At 36.9% G+C, this 15,189-nt stretch overlaps 1 protein-coding gene across 1 annotated transcript in view; it reads right to left on the bottom strand.

Moving 5' to 3' along the window:
• esyt1a (extended synaptotagmin-like protein 1a) overlaps positions 1–13,465 on the bottom strand; it is a 31,992-nt gene extending 18,527 nt beyond the window's left edge. Inside the window, exons 1-3 of the mRNA XM_053482327.1 lie at positions 12,949–13,465; positions 8,480–8,521; positions 47–181 (exon numbers count right to left, since the gene is read on the bottom strand). Coding sequence (XP_053338302.1) covers positions 47–181; positions 8,480–8,521; positions 12,949–13,260 — 489 coding nt within the window. The 5' untranslated portion in view covers positions 13,261–13,465. The remainder of the gene's footprint in view (positions 1–46; positions 182–8,479; positions 8,522–12,948) is intronic.
• Positions 13,466–15,189: the final 1,724 nt, after the last annotated feature.

Here is a 15,189-nt window from a genome sequence, read left to right as displayed (position 1 = left end):
TAATGAGCATATTATGTAGCAAGCTAAATCAATAAGACACCAGCACCTTGTCACCCAGGTCAACTTTGGTGAAACTAAACGTCTGAAGATGAGCGTTGGAGGATCTAATGGAAGGTGCAATCGACTCCACCAGAAGTTTCTCTAAATATTGGCCCACAAAAGGCCAGGCTTGCTTCAAGATCTAGAGAATATCATAAAATATAAAACATTAGTTAGACGTAATCATGTCTTAGTGGTGCATTTACTACATTTCCCGCTTTATTTAACATATTTTAACCACCATGAACATGGTTGCATTCGGTATTGCCAGTAAACTAATCATTCTGCAAGGTCAATAATGTTGCAAACACATCCTCATAAAGCCAACCTAGAAGGAAAGTCTTTTTGTAGCATCACATAGACTCCCCTGCCACTTTAATAGGATCTGTTTTCACCTGGTTATTAATGTAACCGTTGAACCAGGTGGCAGCACGGCAACTCAAAAGCACGCAGGTACCAGTTACTATTTACATCAAACATCAAAAGGAGAACAAAATGTGATATAATGAACTAATCTTGCAGTTCTCTCATTATCATGACATCCGATTATGACATCTGATTATGACTTTAAAGAGAGGAAACTAAGTGGTTACAAGTCAGCAGCTTCATCAGAATTGCCTAATATTTTGGTTTCCTCCATGAAATGTTATCAGATTGGAACTCTATATTTTAAGAGAGTATAACATCAGGAGACATACAGTACTGCAGGCTTGGCAAAATGATTTCGAAAAGGTTTTGCTACGTAACAGATAAAGGGGCAAAAATGTGTGAAGACCACCGCAGCCATGTGTTCTTTTTCAACATCCCATTTCATTTGACTTCCCCTTTGCAGTTATTATAACCTCCACTTTTCTGAAAGGCCTTCCACCACAATGTGGCTTTGGCCAGTTGTTCATTGCTCCATTTGAGCATTAACAAGCCTGCCGTACTGATGTGGGGTGATGAGGCTTTGGGGTGCAGCCAGTGTTCCAGTTCATCTCCAAAGTGTTTAAAATGGTTGAGAAGATGAGTTCTTCTTTCATTAAACTTTGCAAAACATGTCTTCATGGAGCACACTTTCTGCTCAGAGCATGGTCACGCTGGAACATGTTTAAGCCTCTTATTTCTGGTAAAGGATATTTTTAATGACAAAGCATTCAAAGGCATGCTTTGCATTATGTGCTTGCACCTTTGTGGCAACAGTTTTGGGAGTTATGGGGGGTTGAGAGGGAGTGGTTTTAAAAAGATGTTTAGCTTCGTCATAAAATCTCTGTAATAAGACTAAATAACATTCGATTCAATAACATTCAGACTGGGAGGAATCTCGAGTAATCTCGATGACTTTAACCGTGACATGAAACTGATGATCTTCTGGGTTTTTCACAAGCAATAGTATCAGGAATTCACACACAGTGGTGTGAAAAAAAAGGCAAACTGCCGTGAGTAGTAGTTTTGTGGGTAGAAATGCCTTGTTAACAGACGAGGTCAGAGAATACCCGTCAGAGCTGTTCATCTTTCCACTGTCGTGGCTTTTAACACCCTAATGGACAGCTGAAGATTGGAAAAAGACCAGATGCCTTTTTTTTTTTTTTTTTTTACTTTGACCTGTACATGCATGATTTTATTACTTGTCCTTCAGATGTCACACGTCTCATACTGGTGCAAGTAACACCTCTATAAAAGCGAACCCTATGTAATCCAGTGATTGTAAGTATTATGCAGTTTCATAACAGATTACAAGCACAGCATGCATCGTATCAGCATCTCTAAATATCAACATAAATATCTCAATAATAACTAAATAGCTTTCAGTAAATAGTTTCTGTACGTTTGTACTTTAAAACATCCTGTCGTATCTAGCTCTAAACCACAAAGACTACTTCCTTATTGGTTACTAAGAATTTCCTGTGAACCGCATACTTGTGCCGTCAAAGCACTGAGAAACCGTGGCCTTCACACTGTGTTTCTGAGGACTGTTGATCATGTTGACCATGACAGAGTCAAACCTTTTGTGGATTTTTTAATGTGAACTGCAAAAATGCTTTGAGCTTTTCTAAAGCAAAAGTTCTTCATAATAAATTTGTCCTAACATATGCTACAGCACTGTAGAAAGGTAACTTACTGTACTTGCTACGGGGTTAGTGTGAAAATGCACTGAAATATCTTATCGTATATTGTATAGTATAAAAACACATAAGCCAATGCATTTGCTCATTAGGTTAATGCTTGAATAAAAGAAGAAAAAAACAACTCATGACAAAGCTGGATGGTGAGGGTCATGCACAAGGACACAACCACGGCAGTTTTAACAGTGTTGGGATTTGATTTTGTACTCTTAGTTAAAGCTCTAACCATGAAGTCACTACACGAACATGATCAACATACAGTATATCATTTGCAACAGAAGCACTGATGCTACAGTATCTCTAGAAAAGTCCAACAAATCCATGAGGAACCACCCATGTGAGTACACAATCTGAGCTAATCATCTTATGATTATCAAATTCTAAGAATTAATATTCTTATTACCATCTTTATCCATTTTCACATCTTGGTTCTCTTTTGAAAGCGCTATAAAGTCCACACAACATAATGTGTATGAAAATAGTCTGCTATCAAGTGCTAGTTTATTCTTTTATCTGTGCAACACAGCATTAAGTAATTGTGCAGGTAATATTTCTGGTATTATGTTTTGCCACTTAAATACACACTAAAACTAGTGTCATTTCAGTTAATAGTGCTTCTGCTGTCCATATACAGTACGTCATGCGACTGCAAAAGGTCTATAGCTTTGGGTTTCCTGCAGTGGTAAGTTAATGTAATGTTAAGGTTATGTTAATGTAAGCTACATCCGCATGTTTAAGTAGCTCCTTGGGGTAATTGATAGATTAAAAGATTTTCAAGGTTCCAAACCGCCAAATGATATAATGTCCTTGACTGTGTTTTATTTTATGCTACATAAGATATTACAGATTGTTAATACTGTATGTACTTAATCGGCAAATTTGTAGTCAGCAAAGTACCAAAAATGTTACTTTAATACAATGAGGGTGGTGAAAACAGGGTAGTCAGAAACAAGAGAAAACTCGTTAGATGGCCTTACTGAAGGCCCTGATAATTTAATACTTGTGCTACCACTGCAGCGTCATTGTCACTGTCAATTTCATTTAGTACAAGCAAGAGTGTGCTATTACAGAAAAATACGTAGCAATGGTGTGGTGTGATGTAGCCCCCAACAAAGTGGTGTTAATTAATGGGAAACCATAAATAGATCTGTCTGGATAACTCGCCGAAGCCAGAAAAAGAAACCAGAAGATTAATACAAAGTGTAAAAACAAGAGTGCTATGGATCGAAGTGTAAGTGTGCTATGGATGAAAGATTACATGTTTATATGTGTATATATCTCTATATATACACATCTCTATATACAATTCCGTATACTGATATCTTTTTTATTTGTAAGTCAAAGCCACGTGTAAAACGTCACAAGCACGTTAATTAAAACAGACTGTCCTTAAAATACAATGCAAAAAGAGGGTTTCATTGCCTGCACCTCCCCAGATTATACCCCGGCATATAGGGCTGTTAAATTACATCAGTGGCAGTCAGATTCCTTCAGATTATCGCTGAGTACGAGGCCAACTGTTGTCAGTGCTGTTTAGGGGTGGATGCAAGGTTATATTTCACAGAACAGAACAGCTTGTGTCAAAGAGCAAGAGCAAAAGAGAATTTTTTTTTTTTTTTGCAACACCACAAAACAAAAAATCTATGATTATCCTACATGCATTTTAAAGCCAGACTCCATGCTATTTATACTCTCAGCAAAATCTTTATACTTTACTTGTCCCTTTCTATTAATGTTCAGCCATTTTCTTCTGGTAATTTTTATAGGCTATTTACTTGCCTGCTTGGGATAACATGAATGTGAAATAATGTTAGAAATGTGCATCAATCGCTGATGTAAAAACTGACCGACATATTTAAAAAGTATCGGGAATCGAAGGGACCACCTGATTCTATAGTATCATCTTATTTAGGTGCCGGTTCGATCTGTATTGTGATTCTATGAGTATCACAATTTCAAAAATTTCCTGATTCGATATGCTTTTTTAGATTTTATGACAAATCTAAGCTAACTTATAGTTAATAATGTACTACACACAGGCCGTTGTGCTGCCTGCCAATGTTTAAATAATGTAGATCACATCAACTGTAGGATCATAGAGCAACTGCAAGATTTAAATGCAAACATATATAAATTATAAACAAAAAAAAAAAATGTTTGGCAGTGTGGTGATACATCAAGTTCCATACAAAAAAATCACAGCATTTTACTAAATAGTTTTTTCTCCCCGATCTCCTCTATTACTGTTAAGTGTCGTAAGTCGTGCCCCTAAAACATTTGTGTGGCTTTAGATTATCCTGCTCTAAGGAAAAGCGCTAGTTTAAACGCAGTCTCAGGAGGGTCACACACTGTTTTTTGTGTACCATCACATCGATGCCAAAACCCAAAGTTAAAACTTCTGTCTTATCAGCGGTTTTCATTTAAAGCTACTGTCCTCTCAGTCTCTGCTGTGCAGGTGTAAACATGATACATCAGTTTATTTGTAACTGCGATGTGAGCAAAAATTGATGCCCGACTTCCATTATTTTCATGAAAGAAGAGCAGTGTGCAGTGATTTGTTTTTGTGGTGTGAAGGTGTACGTAATGCCGAAACAACTCCTGGAAAAGGATAAACACAAGTGTTTGGATATCTGCAAACAGAATTTGGACCGATACTCTAAGGAAGGTGAAGATTTCTTAAAGAGAATTATTACTGGTGATAAAACATGGATTCATCACTACGAGCCTAAGGGTAAAAGTTATAGAGGAGCTATGATAAGTGCGTCGTGATCTTGCATGATAATGCACGTCCGCACACTTCTGCCCACACTGTCGGCATTCTGGAAAAATCAGTTTTGGGGTGTTAAAGCATCATCCCTATAGTCCTGATCATGCTCTGTCAGACCTGCACCTCTTTGGCCCCTTGAAAACAGCCTTATGAGGACAAAGATTCACTTCTGATGAAGAAGTGAAGACAGCAGTGCATTCGTGGCTCGCAGCTCAACCTAAAACATTTTTAGGGAATACAAAAGAATACAAAAGATTATTGAAAAATTGACAAATTGTATAGAAAAGCAAGAAGATCACATTGAAAAATGATCTCTCTCATAAATATGGCTTTCCAATAAATAGATCTGTTCTCTGGGAAAGGTTTAGTGTCATTAAAGTCAGTACAAATTACAGATTTTTTCAGATCAGACACTATCCAACATCCTTAATGCAGAAAGGACTCTTGAGATTTGATGTATCTGACATTGAGAAGATTTGAGAAGACATGTGTTTAATATGGAAAAGAGTGTATTGTAAAATTACATCTATGACATTAAGGCATTTGGCAGACACTCTTATCCAGAGCGACTTACATTTTTATCTCATTACACATCTGAGCAGTTGAGGGTTAAGGGCCTTGCTCAAGGGCCCAACAGTGGCAACTTGGTGGTTGTGGGGTTTGAACTTGGGATCTTCCGCGCCGTAGTCCAATACCTTAACCACTGAGCTACCCCTGGCCCTATGACTGCACATGAGATTAATAAAATCGTTTTTAACAGAATTTACTTGACCACAGTGAGGTTACGCAGAATCTACCCAAACAGATCAGATCTTTGTCCTAAATGTCAGTAACACAAAGGTGTTTCCTTTTGGTACTGTGACAGTATTAACCCTTTTTGAGAACTGGTCCATTTTACCATGCAAACCATGTTCAATAAACGTTTAGACACGAGTCCTTTAACTTTAACTTTATTTTATGCCCAATTAAAAAAGGTGTTTGACCACCGACAGAAAACCATTTTTCTATTGTTGTGTTTTGTTGTAAAGAAATGCTGAACTAAACTTTTGACTCAATCAGAATTTTAATTTTCTCCCTTTAAAAGGTGATCTGAGACGTCATTATTTGAGGAAATAAATATTTTCGTTAAGGGATATAAAAACTGACAAAGTCGCTAATGCTCATACATAAACCTTATATCAGTTAACTAATTTATTTATTATAAAAACCTTAAAACACATGAAAATATCAAACTCTTTAAAATATGAAACAATACTTAGCTTGAACCCATCATTAGGATTCGTCTTTTACACTTTGTAGTGGTATATAGGCTTATTCATATCTTGAATTCTTGATAACTAGATATTCTGTCAAATTTATTTATCCTTGTCTTCTCAAAGACTTCTCAAAAATATGACTTCTCTTATTCTCTTTAACCAGAGCTCTGCTGTGGAGGACTGGGTCAGGGGTGTGACGGTTGGCCTTGTGGAGCGAGCGTGAACAAGCTGTTGAATTTGTAGTAGTGCCTGTTCATTTTTACTGATTTTTAAAAACTGTTATACTGTAATATAAAAGAATCAATAATAAAAAAATGATGTTATCAGATATTTTATTCACCTTTAAACAAAATAAAACCTGTTTTAAGCAGATTACTGTTTTAACTTTGACAAGTTTTAGAAGAATACATTTTTATCATGTTTGTGAGTTTTAAAAAAACAATCACTTGAACCAACTCTGTCAATGGGCTAAAATGGGAAATAACTAACTTTTTTGAGTAGATGAAAAGTAGTCAACCCTGGAGAAATATGGTTAATTGAGCCCACTACCAATACTACCAGAGCGGACTTAAATATGTAAATGACTTAAAATTACAACTTAAGATTTTGAACTGGGTACACGTGTCAACTAAACAGCAATGTAAAATATTTTTTTGGCCAGCAAATTTTTCTAAAAGATAGGGGAAAAAAAGCTGTGAAACTTGTTACTAAACTTCTTTTACATTAAGATTCAATCTGTATCACATATTTTGTTAAATTTCGAAACAAATTGAGCAAATAATTTGCGCCTATCACACAGGATGGTGAGTTGTGTGAACAGTTTACAGAGCACCACCTGTAGGGGGTTATATCAGAGCGGCCACTTTTTTACGCCTCAAATCTAAACATATAATGATTTTGGAGTCAGTGTACAGTTTAATACATGCATTGCCACACAAAATATGTAACTAAATGAATTTGTCCAACTCTTCAATCATTTCTTTTTTTTTTTTTCACATCATTATTGTAATATTTGTGTTAAGATGCTCTGTGTAATAGTAAATACTATGTCTCCATATCATGTGCATACAGATTTACAGAAACATTGGAATTAAACATTTCGAGCGATCGATGTAGTAAAACGATGCTTTAATGTGTATTTTTTTCTCTATGAACACTCCTGAGTCCTGCACAGTGAATGAAGCATGAAATGTGCTTTCTTTTGGGGAAGAAGACTTTTCGGCTGCAAAACTTTCAAGTTTAACACACTCTTTATCCCGCAGTTTAAGGCCCTGATAATGGTGTGCAATAGAATATATCACAAATCATATTCGCTGCAACATTTTGCTCATTAAATGTAACGCTGGCACAGTAACGTGTTAAACTATGAGAGAAATTAGGAGAATTTTCGGACCGCATACAGACACAGAGGGAGAGTGGGGATGAAGTGATGCGAGAGGAGAGCTTATATCTTTTTCCAAAATAATCAATATACTTTAAAAAGTTGATACAACACCTGGCCTTAGTGCTGACACTATAGATTCTGCTGTAAAATCTTGCTGAATAAACATTACACAGAAAAGTTCATCAAAGCAATGTTTTTTTCAAGTGGTCATGAAAAGGGTCTGCTTTACAGATCCCTATGTAAGTGGTTACTATAGCAACAAATGAGCACAACGATTGCGCTATAACCTTGAACCCTGATTGGAACTTTCCAATCCCATGCTTTTATAGAAAGAAAAAAAGGCTTCCGACTTTCTTTCTCATGTAAAATCAATGGTCAAAAAACACAATGTTTAAAATTAAATCTATATACTGTACTACTGGTTTCACTCCTTCTGCTTTTCTCATAAACCTTTTTTTTATTATCCATGACATGATTATAAAATTATACACAAACTGTTCATGGTTCAAAAGCAAGGGATAAACAGCAACTCAGAGCTACAGTATCACAGCAACATTTTGGAAAGATTATGTGCCAGAGAGAGAGAGAGAGAGAGAGAGACTAAGAGAGATAAATATAGAAAAAGACAGATAGTGCCTTGGATTTGAGCTGAAGGGGAAAAAGCCTTGCTACAATCACTGCTTTGTTCAGTTTTATTATATCCTTCCAACAGAGCTGCAGAGTCTGTGAGTACACATAAAGAGCTGACTGCACTGACTGCGCTCTGAGAGGTGGTGATTATACCGCAATGCTAAGACTGGCCTGTAAGATAAGGAGACTCAAGGGACGAAAAATTAACCCAAGCACTGTCTGAAACACATTATCATATTGCTGTAGATTTCATTTTGCATGCACATGTGTAGACGTGTATTGTAGTATTGTAACATACCTTATTAAGCCATTCAACTTTCTCCACGTCTGGGAAATTGACCTGTATGAAACGACAGGCAGAAACTTGTCAATAAACATTTCGGGCTATCACATCAATACAAAAAAGTGCTTTCTGCTGTTTCTCAGGAAGTCATGAGATTAGACTTGAGATAAGCACTTCCTCTGAGTCAGGAGTTTTCAGTAAATATTTTTACCCAAAAATGACCTAACAAAAAAAAACATATGGAAAGATTTATCTTTTGAACTCTTTTTGATGTGAAACATATTTTTGCATTTTTACATTGAATTCATGGACTTGATCCAAGGTACTAGTCAAATAGGCTGGTTGATTGTGATGGACTAGATTACCTAGCTATAAATAATCCAGAGAATGAATTCAAGAATAAAAGTAACTATATTGAATGGGAATTTTTTTACTGAAAAACAAAAGTGACATCAAGATGCATGAGAACTGAACATAGCATGTCAAAAACAAAAGTCCAGATCTTCAACTTTCATGGACTTGGAAATCTTCTGACATTAATGCTGTAACTGTACTCAGTAGATTTGATTGACAGCGTTGATATTACACCTTCAGAGTTCATCTAAGTCCAACTGAACCTATAAAAACACTTTAGGATGTTAAACACTGGCTGTGAATTTTGCTGTGTACTGTCTGAGCAGGGTACACGGATGAGAGAGCTGGAGCGACTAAAGAACTTAAGTGTTGCTACGTCAGCCTCTTTAGGTAGAGATGAATCAAGGCCTAAATCACCTTGGCACCGCTTTCAGTGGGCACTTGAATTTCATTGTGGGTAATGCAGGAAACTGTTAACCAAAATGAAAAAAAAAAATCATGTTGATAAAATAGATATAAAATTAATAATTAAACTATATATTAAAGCTTACACATCATTAAAAATGGCAGTTAAGTGCAGTGACGTCACTGTCATGTCCAAGATATCAGTTTGCGATGATTTAGGCTTTGTAACGTGGCATTTAAGGAATGGACAAGAACAATACTCAGGTATGCTGTGACATAAATATAAATAGAAAATATTCCCACGTCATTACACCACCACCAGCAACCCGACCTGTTAATACAAGAGTACTGATGCTTTCAAATTCTAAATCTACCATCCAAATATTGCAGCAGAAATCAAGACTCATCAATTTGTTCCAATCTTCTAATGTACAATTTAGGTTAGCCCATGTTAACTGCATGTTTCCTGTTCTTAGCTGACAAAAGTGGCACTTAGTGGTCTTCTGTAATCCATGCGCTTCAAGGTCTGATACTCTTTAGCATGATATTTGAGTTACTGTTGCCCTTGTATGACCTCAAATTATTTTCTGTAAACACTAGAGATGGTTGTGCGATGTGATGTCCCAGTACATCAGTTTCGGAAATACTCAGACCAGCCCGTCTGGCACAAACAAGGATGCCATTTTCAAAATCACTTAAGTCTCGTTTCTTCCCAATTCTAATGCTGGGTTTGTTTTTCTTGACCACGTCTACATGATTAAATTTGCACAAAGTTGCTGCCATGTGATTAGCTGTATAGATATTTGCTACCAAGCAATGTAAAAGTGTACTTAATGGAGTGGGCGGTGAGTGTAAAAATCTTCTTTAAGAGCAGCCCATGAAGGCAAAAGGGTTAGTGATAATTCAGGATGAAACAGATCATGAAACTCATGGTTTGAATCATTGCATGGATTTTGAGTCAGTTAAAAAAAAGCAACAAAAAAAAAGGAAAATTAAATATATTTAGTTTTCTTTTTATGGGTTTTAGAAGGTTTTTTTTTATAATTTAAAAAAAGGAGCATCTATAAATTATCTTAAATTTAAAATTCAAGTCCGATGTTTAAATGAACTCTTGAAATAAAATATTTAATACAGTACTTAATTACTAAATTAATGCATTAGGATTCTTTTTGGCCTGGATTTTTTTATTTATCAGACTGTTTGGGTTTTCAACACAGCACAGGGGGATGTTCAGTTCATTTGCACTATGTCAGTGAAACTTTGCAATTAATCTAAGATTCATATGCATGCTGAACCACGAGGAGGGGTTCAAAAGGATCCTGGATCAACTGTAGTCCGTTATACCAGTAATACTAATTTGCGGTAAATTTATCTGGATTTGTTATTGCTAAAGATTTAATGTAAAATCTTGGCTGTTTTTTTTTGGTTTGTTTCAAAGAAAGAAACAATTATCCATTGACACCTTGAAGAAACATTGAAAACGCCTGTTTTTAAAGTTTAGGGCCCATAAAGTGACAATGTAACAATCTGATTTCATTTTAACTAGAAGTGAAACCAGAAGTGGGTACTGCTACAGAAAGGAAGTGTGGCACTGTGGCACAGGTCCAAACATGATACACTCTCCTAAATTCATTCCTAGTTTAAATTCTGATCTTTCACTCATTCAACAATAACACCATCACATTCCACTGTCTGGCCAGTTCCTTACTTTATTTGGGCATTTCATTATATCCAGGGATTGATACACAAGATTTCATAGAGCATGATTTTGTTCATTTTGCACATCCTTGTGGTATCTCATAAGCTGTTGTATCAAGTGTCTGGAGATCTTATCCTTAGATGTCCAAATATAGCCAGAAACTGGTCAGGATGTGGAATGTGATGGCATTTATGTGGAATGAGGGAGGAGAGAAACACTGTAAACAGTATGGACGAAAGGACATGGGGGAGTAGAATTAACAGATTTGACCAAGAGTATGTGATTATGAAAAGGCCGGAGGAGAAATGTGGTGTGGTGAAATGTATCTATCAGCTCTCTTGGTGCATGGTCAGCACCTCAAGATTTCTTCCAAGATGTTCTGACAGACAGATCAGGTATGATCGAGTTTAAGCAACACAAACAGCTTTAAGACCTTTAAGAGATGCGTTTAATAGATTTAAATTGACCACACTGTTATAACTGTTAGGTTATAAGCTTTTAGCCGAGTTGACTAAAGGTTGGAGGGCATATGGAACATTATATTACTCATAAGTTTACAACATGATGAGGGTATAATATCAGTATTAAGTGTAGTAACCTCGAGATACTAATTTAATATGGTGATATGATGATTAAGCTATATGATAAATACAACAAATAAGTTGAAAAGCGAAAGTAAATTCAAAATGGAAGTTATCAAAACAAAAGAGCACATCTAGTAAAAAAGGCTGAGGCAGGTTCGCTGTTCTATGGGAGGTCATTCATACCTGCAGCCATTAAGCTCTTTATCGAGTACAGTACCTGCAGGGAAAGGGTACTGTAGACATCCTTGTTGCTGATGAATAGTGAATCGCAACTGTATTTATTTTTATTCTCACAGCTGCTGTACAATCTCACACACACTATGCACAACATTTGCACAAATATCTTCTCAAGACATCCTACCTCCCAGTACAAAAATATTCTTTTGTTTTGTGTCCTTGGTTTATTTTATCTTATAGTCTCCCTTGTGTATAAGATACAACTTGTGTATGTTTTAGCTGTTTGTGACTGTTATTCTGTGTTGTGCAGTCTTATTCAAGATTAATAATCTTTATCCTATCTTATTTTACAGTACGTTTGAATACAAAACGGTATGTTTAACAGTTAAATATTGCTGTTTTACAATGCATGCGATTTATTTTTATCAAATCATGCAGCCCTAAAATTGACAATCTTTTGATAAATCCATAAACACTAATGTATATCCACAATTGATGCTTTAATTATGTATGTTCAGGTCTGTGTGCAATTTTTAGGTGCAAATTTATGACAATGATGATGTCTTTTACTGTGTATAGGCTACTTTGCTTAGGAGTGCATGTCCTCAAATAGTGTATGAAACATCTACATAACTTATAAGAGTTCTGGCAGTTCAGACGCTAATTATGAACGCCATGGCCATGGAAACCCAGATGTTCATACACTATATGGACAAAAGTCCCTTTTGTAACTAAAACAGCTTCCACTCTTCTTGGAAGATTTTTTTCTTCCAGAAGATTTTGGAGTATTTCTGGGGGAATCCGTGCCTATTCATTTTGCAGAGCATTCATGAGGTCGGATACTGATGTTAGACGAGAAGGCCTGGCCCGCAATCTCTGTTCCAGTTCATCCCAAAGGTGCTCGATGGGGTTGGGGTCAGGAATCTGTGCGGGCCAGACAACAAACCATGTCTTTATGGTCCTTGCTTTGTGCACTGGCGCACAATCATGTTGGAATAGAAAAGAGCCTTCCCCAAACTGTTGCCACAAAGTTGAGAGAATAGCAATATCCAAGATGTTTTGGTATACTGAAGATTTACAGTAAGATTGCCCTTCATTTGGGATAAGGGATTAATTAAAAGACTTTTGTCCATATAGTGTATGCACAGATGAGTATGTTGAGCCGTAAGATGAGTTAAAAATGAAAGATCTTTGCCAGATGTTTACCCCGCCCCCTCATGACACGCACACACACAAAGTGGAAACCATCTTTTTTAAAGCCTTACCCAGGCCGGCAGTTCGCGCTTGCTCCTGAACACTCGTGTTGTGGTGAAGTCCTGCTCGTTCTCCTGCAGATACATGGCGCTGAGCAGGCGGTGAAGCTTTGTGTCCCGGTGCTGCTTCCATCCCATGTACACAGCGAGGCCGAGCAGAACAAAAATCATGCTGAAGCCGAAATATCCCGCCAGGTAGACGGGCAGCAGAGCGCCGAGGCACTTCCCGAAAGATATCAGAACAGAAACGGCTTGTTTGGCCGCGGTGTCGGGAGCAGGAGAGTCCTGGTCGCCGGGGCGCGGCCCCGCATCCTCCTGCTGCATCGCCGCTTTCCGATAATATCAATAAATAAAATAAAAACACACACAGTTACCCGCTATGTGTCCCCCTATGCGGGAAAAGCCCGTTCTTCCTTTCACAAACGGAGAAGTGCTGCTCGTCCGATCATTTGCGCTTTGATGTTCAAAGCGAGTTGGTTGCGCGTGCAGCAGAGTCGGCTCGCGCGCTAATATACGTGGCTGCGCTGCCCCTCTCTGTAAGTAGAGTTTCAGCGCGCGCGGTCGTGTCGGGGCGGGTTTTTACAAGCTCGAGCCCGCCTTGCTTGTTGCTTCCTCCTGTATTTTCTCTCTCTCTCTTTTTCTTTGCTTCAAACTGTTGCAGGTTATCCATCATTTCTGACGTTAAACTATATGATGTAGCTTGTTATATACAGCTTATATAAAGGCTTTTCTTTGAAGTTTTTTTGTTTTTTTGAGTTCTTAAGAAATACTCTGGGTTTGATCTGTGCTTAAAGGTGTTTGGAAAAGTTTCAAGAGTGCATTGATATAGAGACACTAGACATCTCAGTATCACTGCAGTTAAAGTTGGAGAGGTTACTCTGGATGGCATGCCAGTCGATTGCATGGCACCATGCACACACAGATTGCCATACCGGTGATACTTAGTAGCATGCTTTGGGAAGTAGGAGGAAACCAAAGAACATTGAAGGAAACCCACACAAAGTCGAGCTCAAACCGCAACCTGTTGCACCACTGCATGGCCCATTTTAGTTTTAAGATCATCTTTTTAAAAAAGCCTTTAGACTACTTTTAGTGCTCACAAACCGGTTGCAAAAAGATTTAAGTAGATTAACAACCTCACGCCATTTGATTATAATCTAACTGAAGGATTTATCAAGAGTTTATTTAGAAGTCAAACGTTATCTGCTTGTTTTAAGGGATAGCTGCTAAAAGACTGGGAGTGCTATATGACTAAACTAAAACTTTTAAATGGTATCAGTCTAGATCATGTGTTATGATTGCTGAGAACATTGTAGCAATGAATTCCAAATTTACCTAGCAAAACAGTAAAAATTGGATCTTGCTATTTCGTATCAACTAGGTTTATTAGGTAGAGGTAATGCATAGTTAAGTCCCAGATGTAAATATGGTCAAATTTTTTATAGTAACTTTTAAATTCTATTTTCACAGTAGGTGTTTTAAGTAGCATTATTAATAAAATTTTGGTCCCTTTGTGTATGTTTATATTCTCATCCAAAGTCTGAATGTTGCACACTTTCTTTTTAGGGTATTTGCTTTATTCTATTTGAAGAATGCTGTGTAGTATCAGATAGTAGACCACACAACAACGCAGCTGTAGTCAAGTAGAGATATTATGAGCTGATACATGTTAGCCATAATGTGTGGCATTAATAACCAATCTCATTTCATGACATGACAACAATAAATGTAAACTGTAAATTTCTAATAAACTGTAAATTACTGATAGCTGTTTGTCGCTTGGTCGTTTTATACATTATCCATTAGGCTATTTCTGGGCGGATATGCTGATCTTGTTTATTCAGTCATGAGCTTTACATTTTAGCCCTACTCATTTTGCTTTTACAAATAAAGCATTTGCATATGCATTCTTCCACACTTATAACTTTTGGTAAACATTCAGTAATCTCGTAACCCTGTTATGGCTGGGAGTACAGTTTACACCTGCTTATCATCTAACACTCCCATAGTTAAAAAACCAACAAGGCTACCAAGCAACAAGTCACTCATCCAGACACTATCCTTTATGGACTCACTGCACTAACCGAGCCCTGTGTTTATTGTCTTAAAAACCATAACATTGTATGCAAATACTACCAGAGCAGCCATGACCAAATAACAGCAAAGCCAGTCAGGTTACTGACTATTCAACAGGTTTTACTTTAATGAAATAGTTACATTTAATATACATAAATGTACATTTTATATACAAGA

Source organism: Clarias gariepinus, chromosome 22 (assembly GCF_024256425.1).
Source record: "Clarias gariepinus isolate MV-2021 ecotype Netherlands chromosome 22, CGAR_prim_01v2, whole genome shotgun sequence".
NCBI lineage: Eukaryota > Metazoa > Chordata > Actinopteri > Siluriformes > Clariidae > Clarias > Clarias gariepinus.
This window is presented reverse-complemented; position numbering and strand designations above follow the sequence as displayed.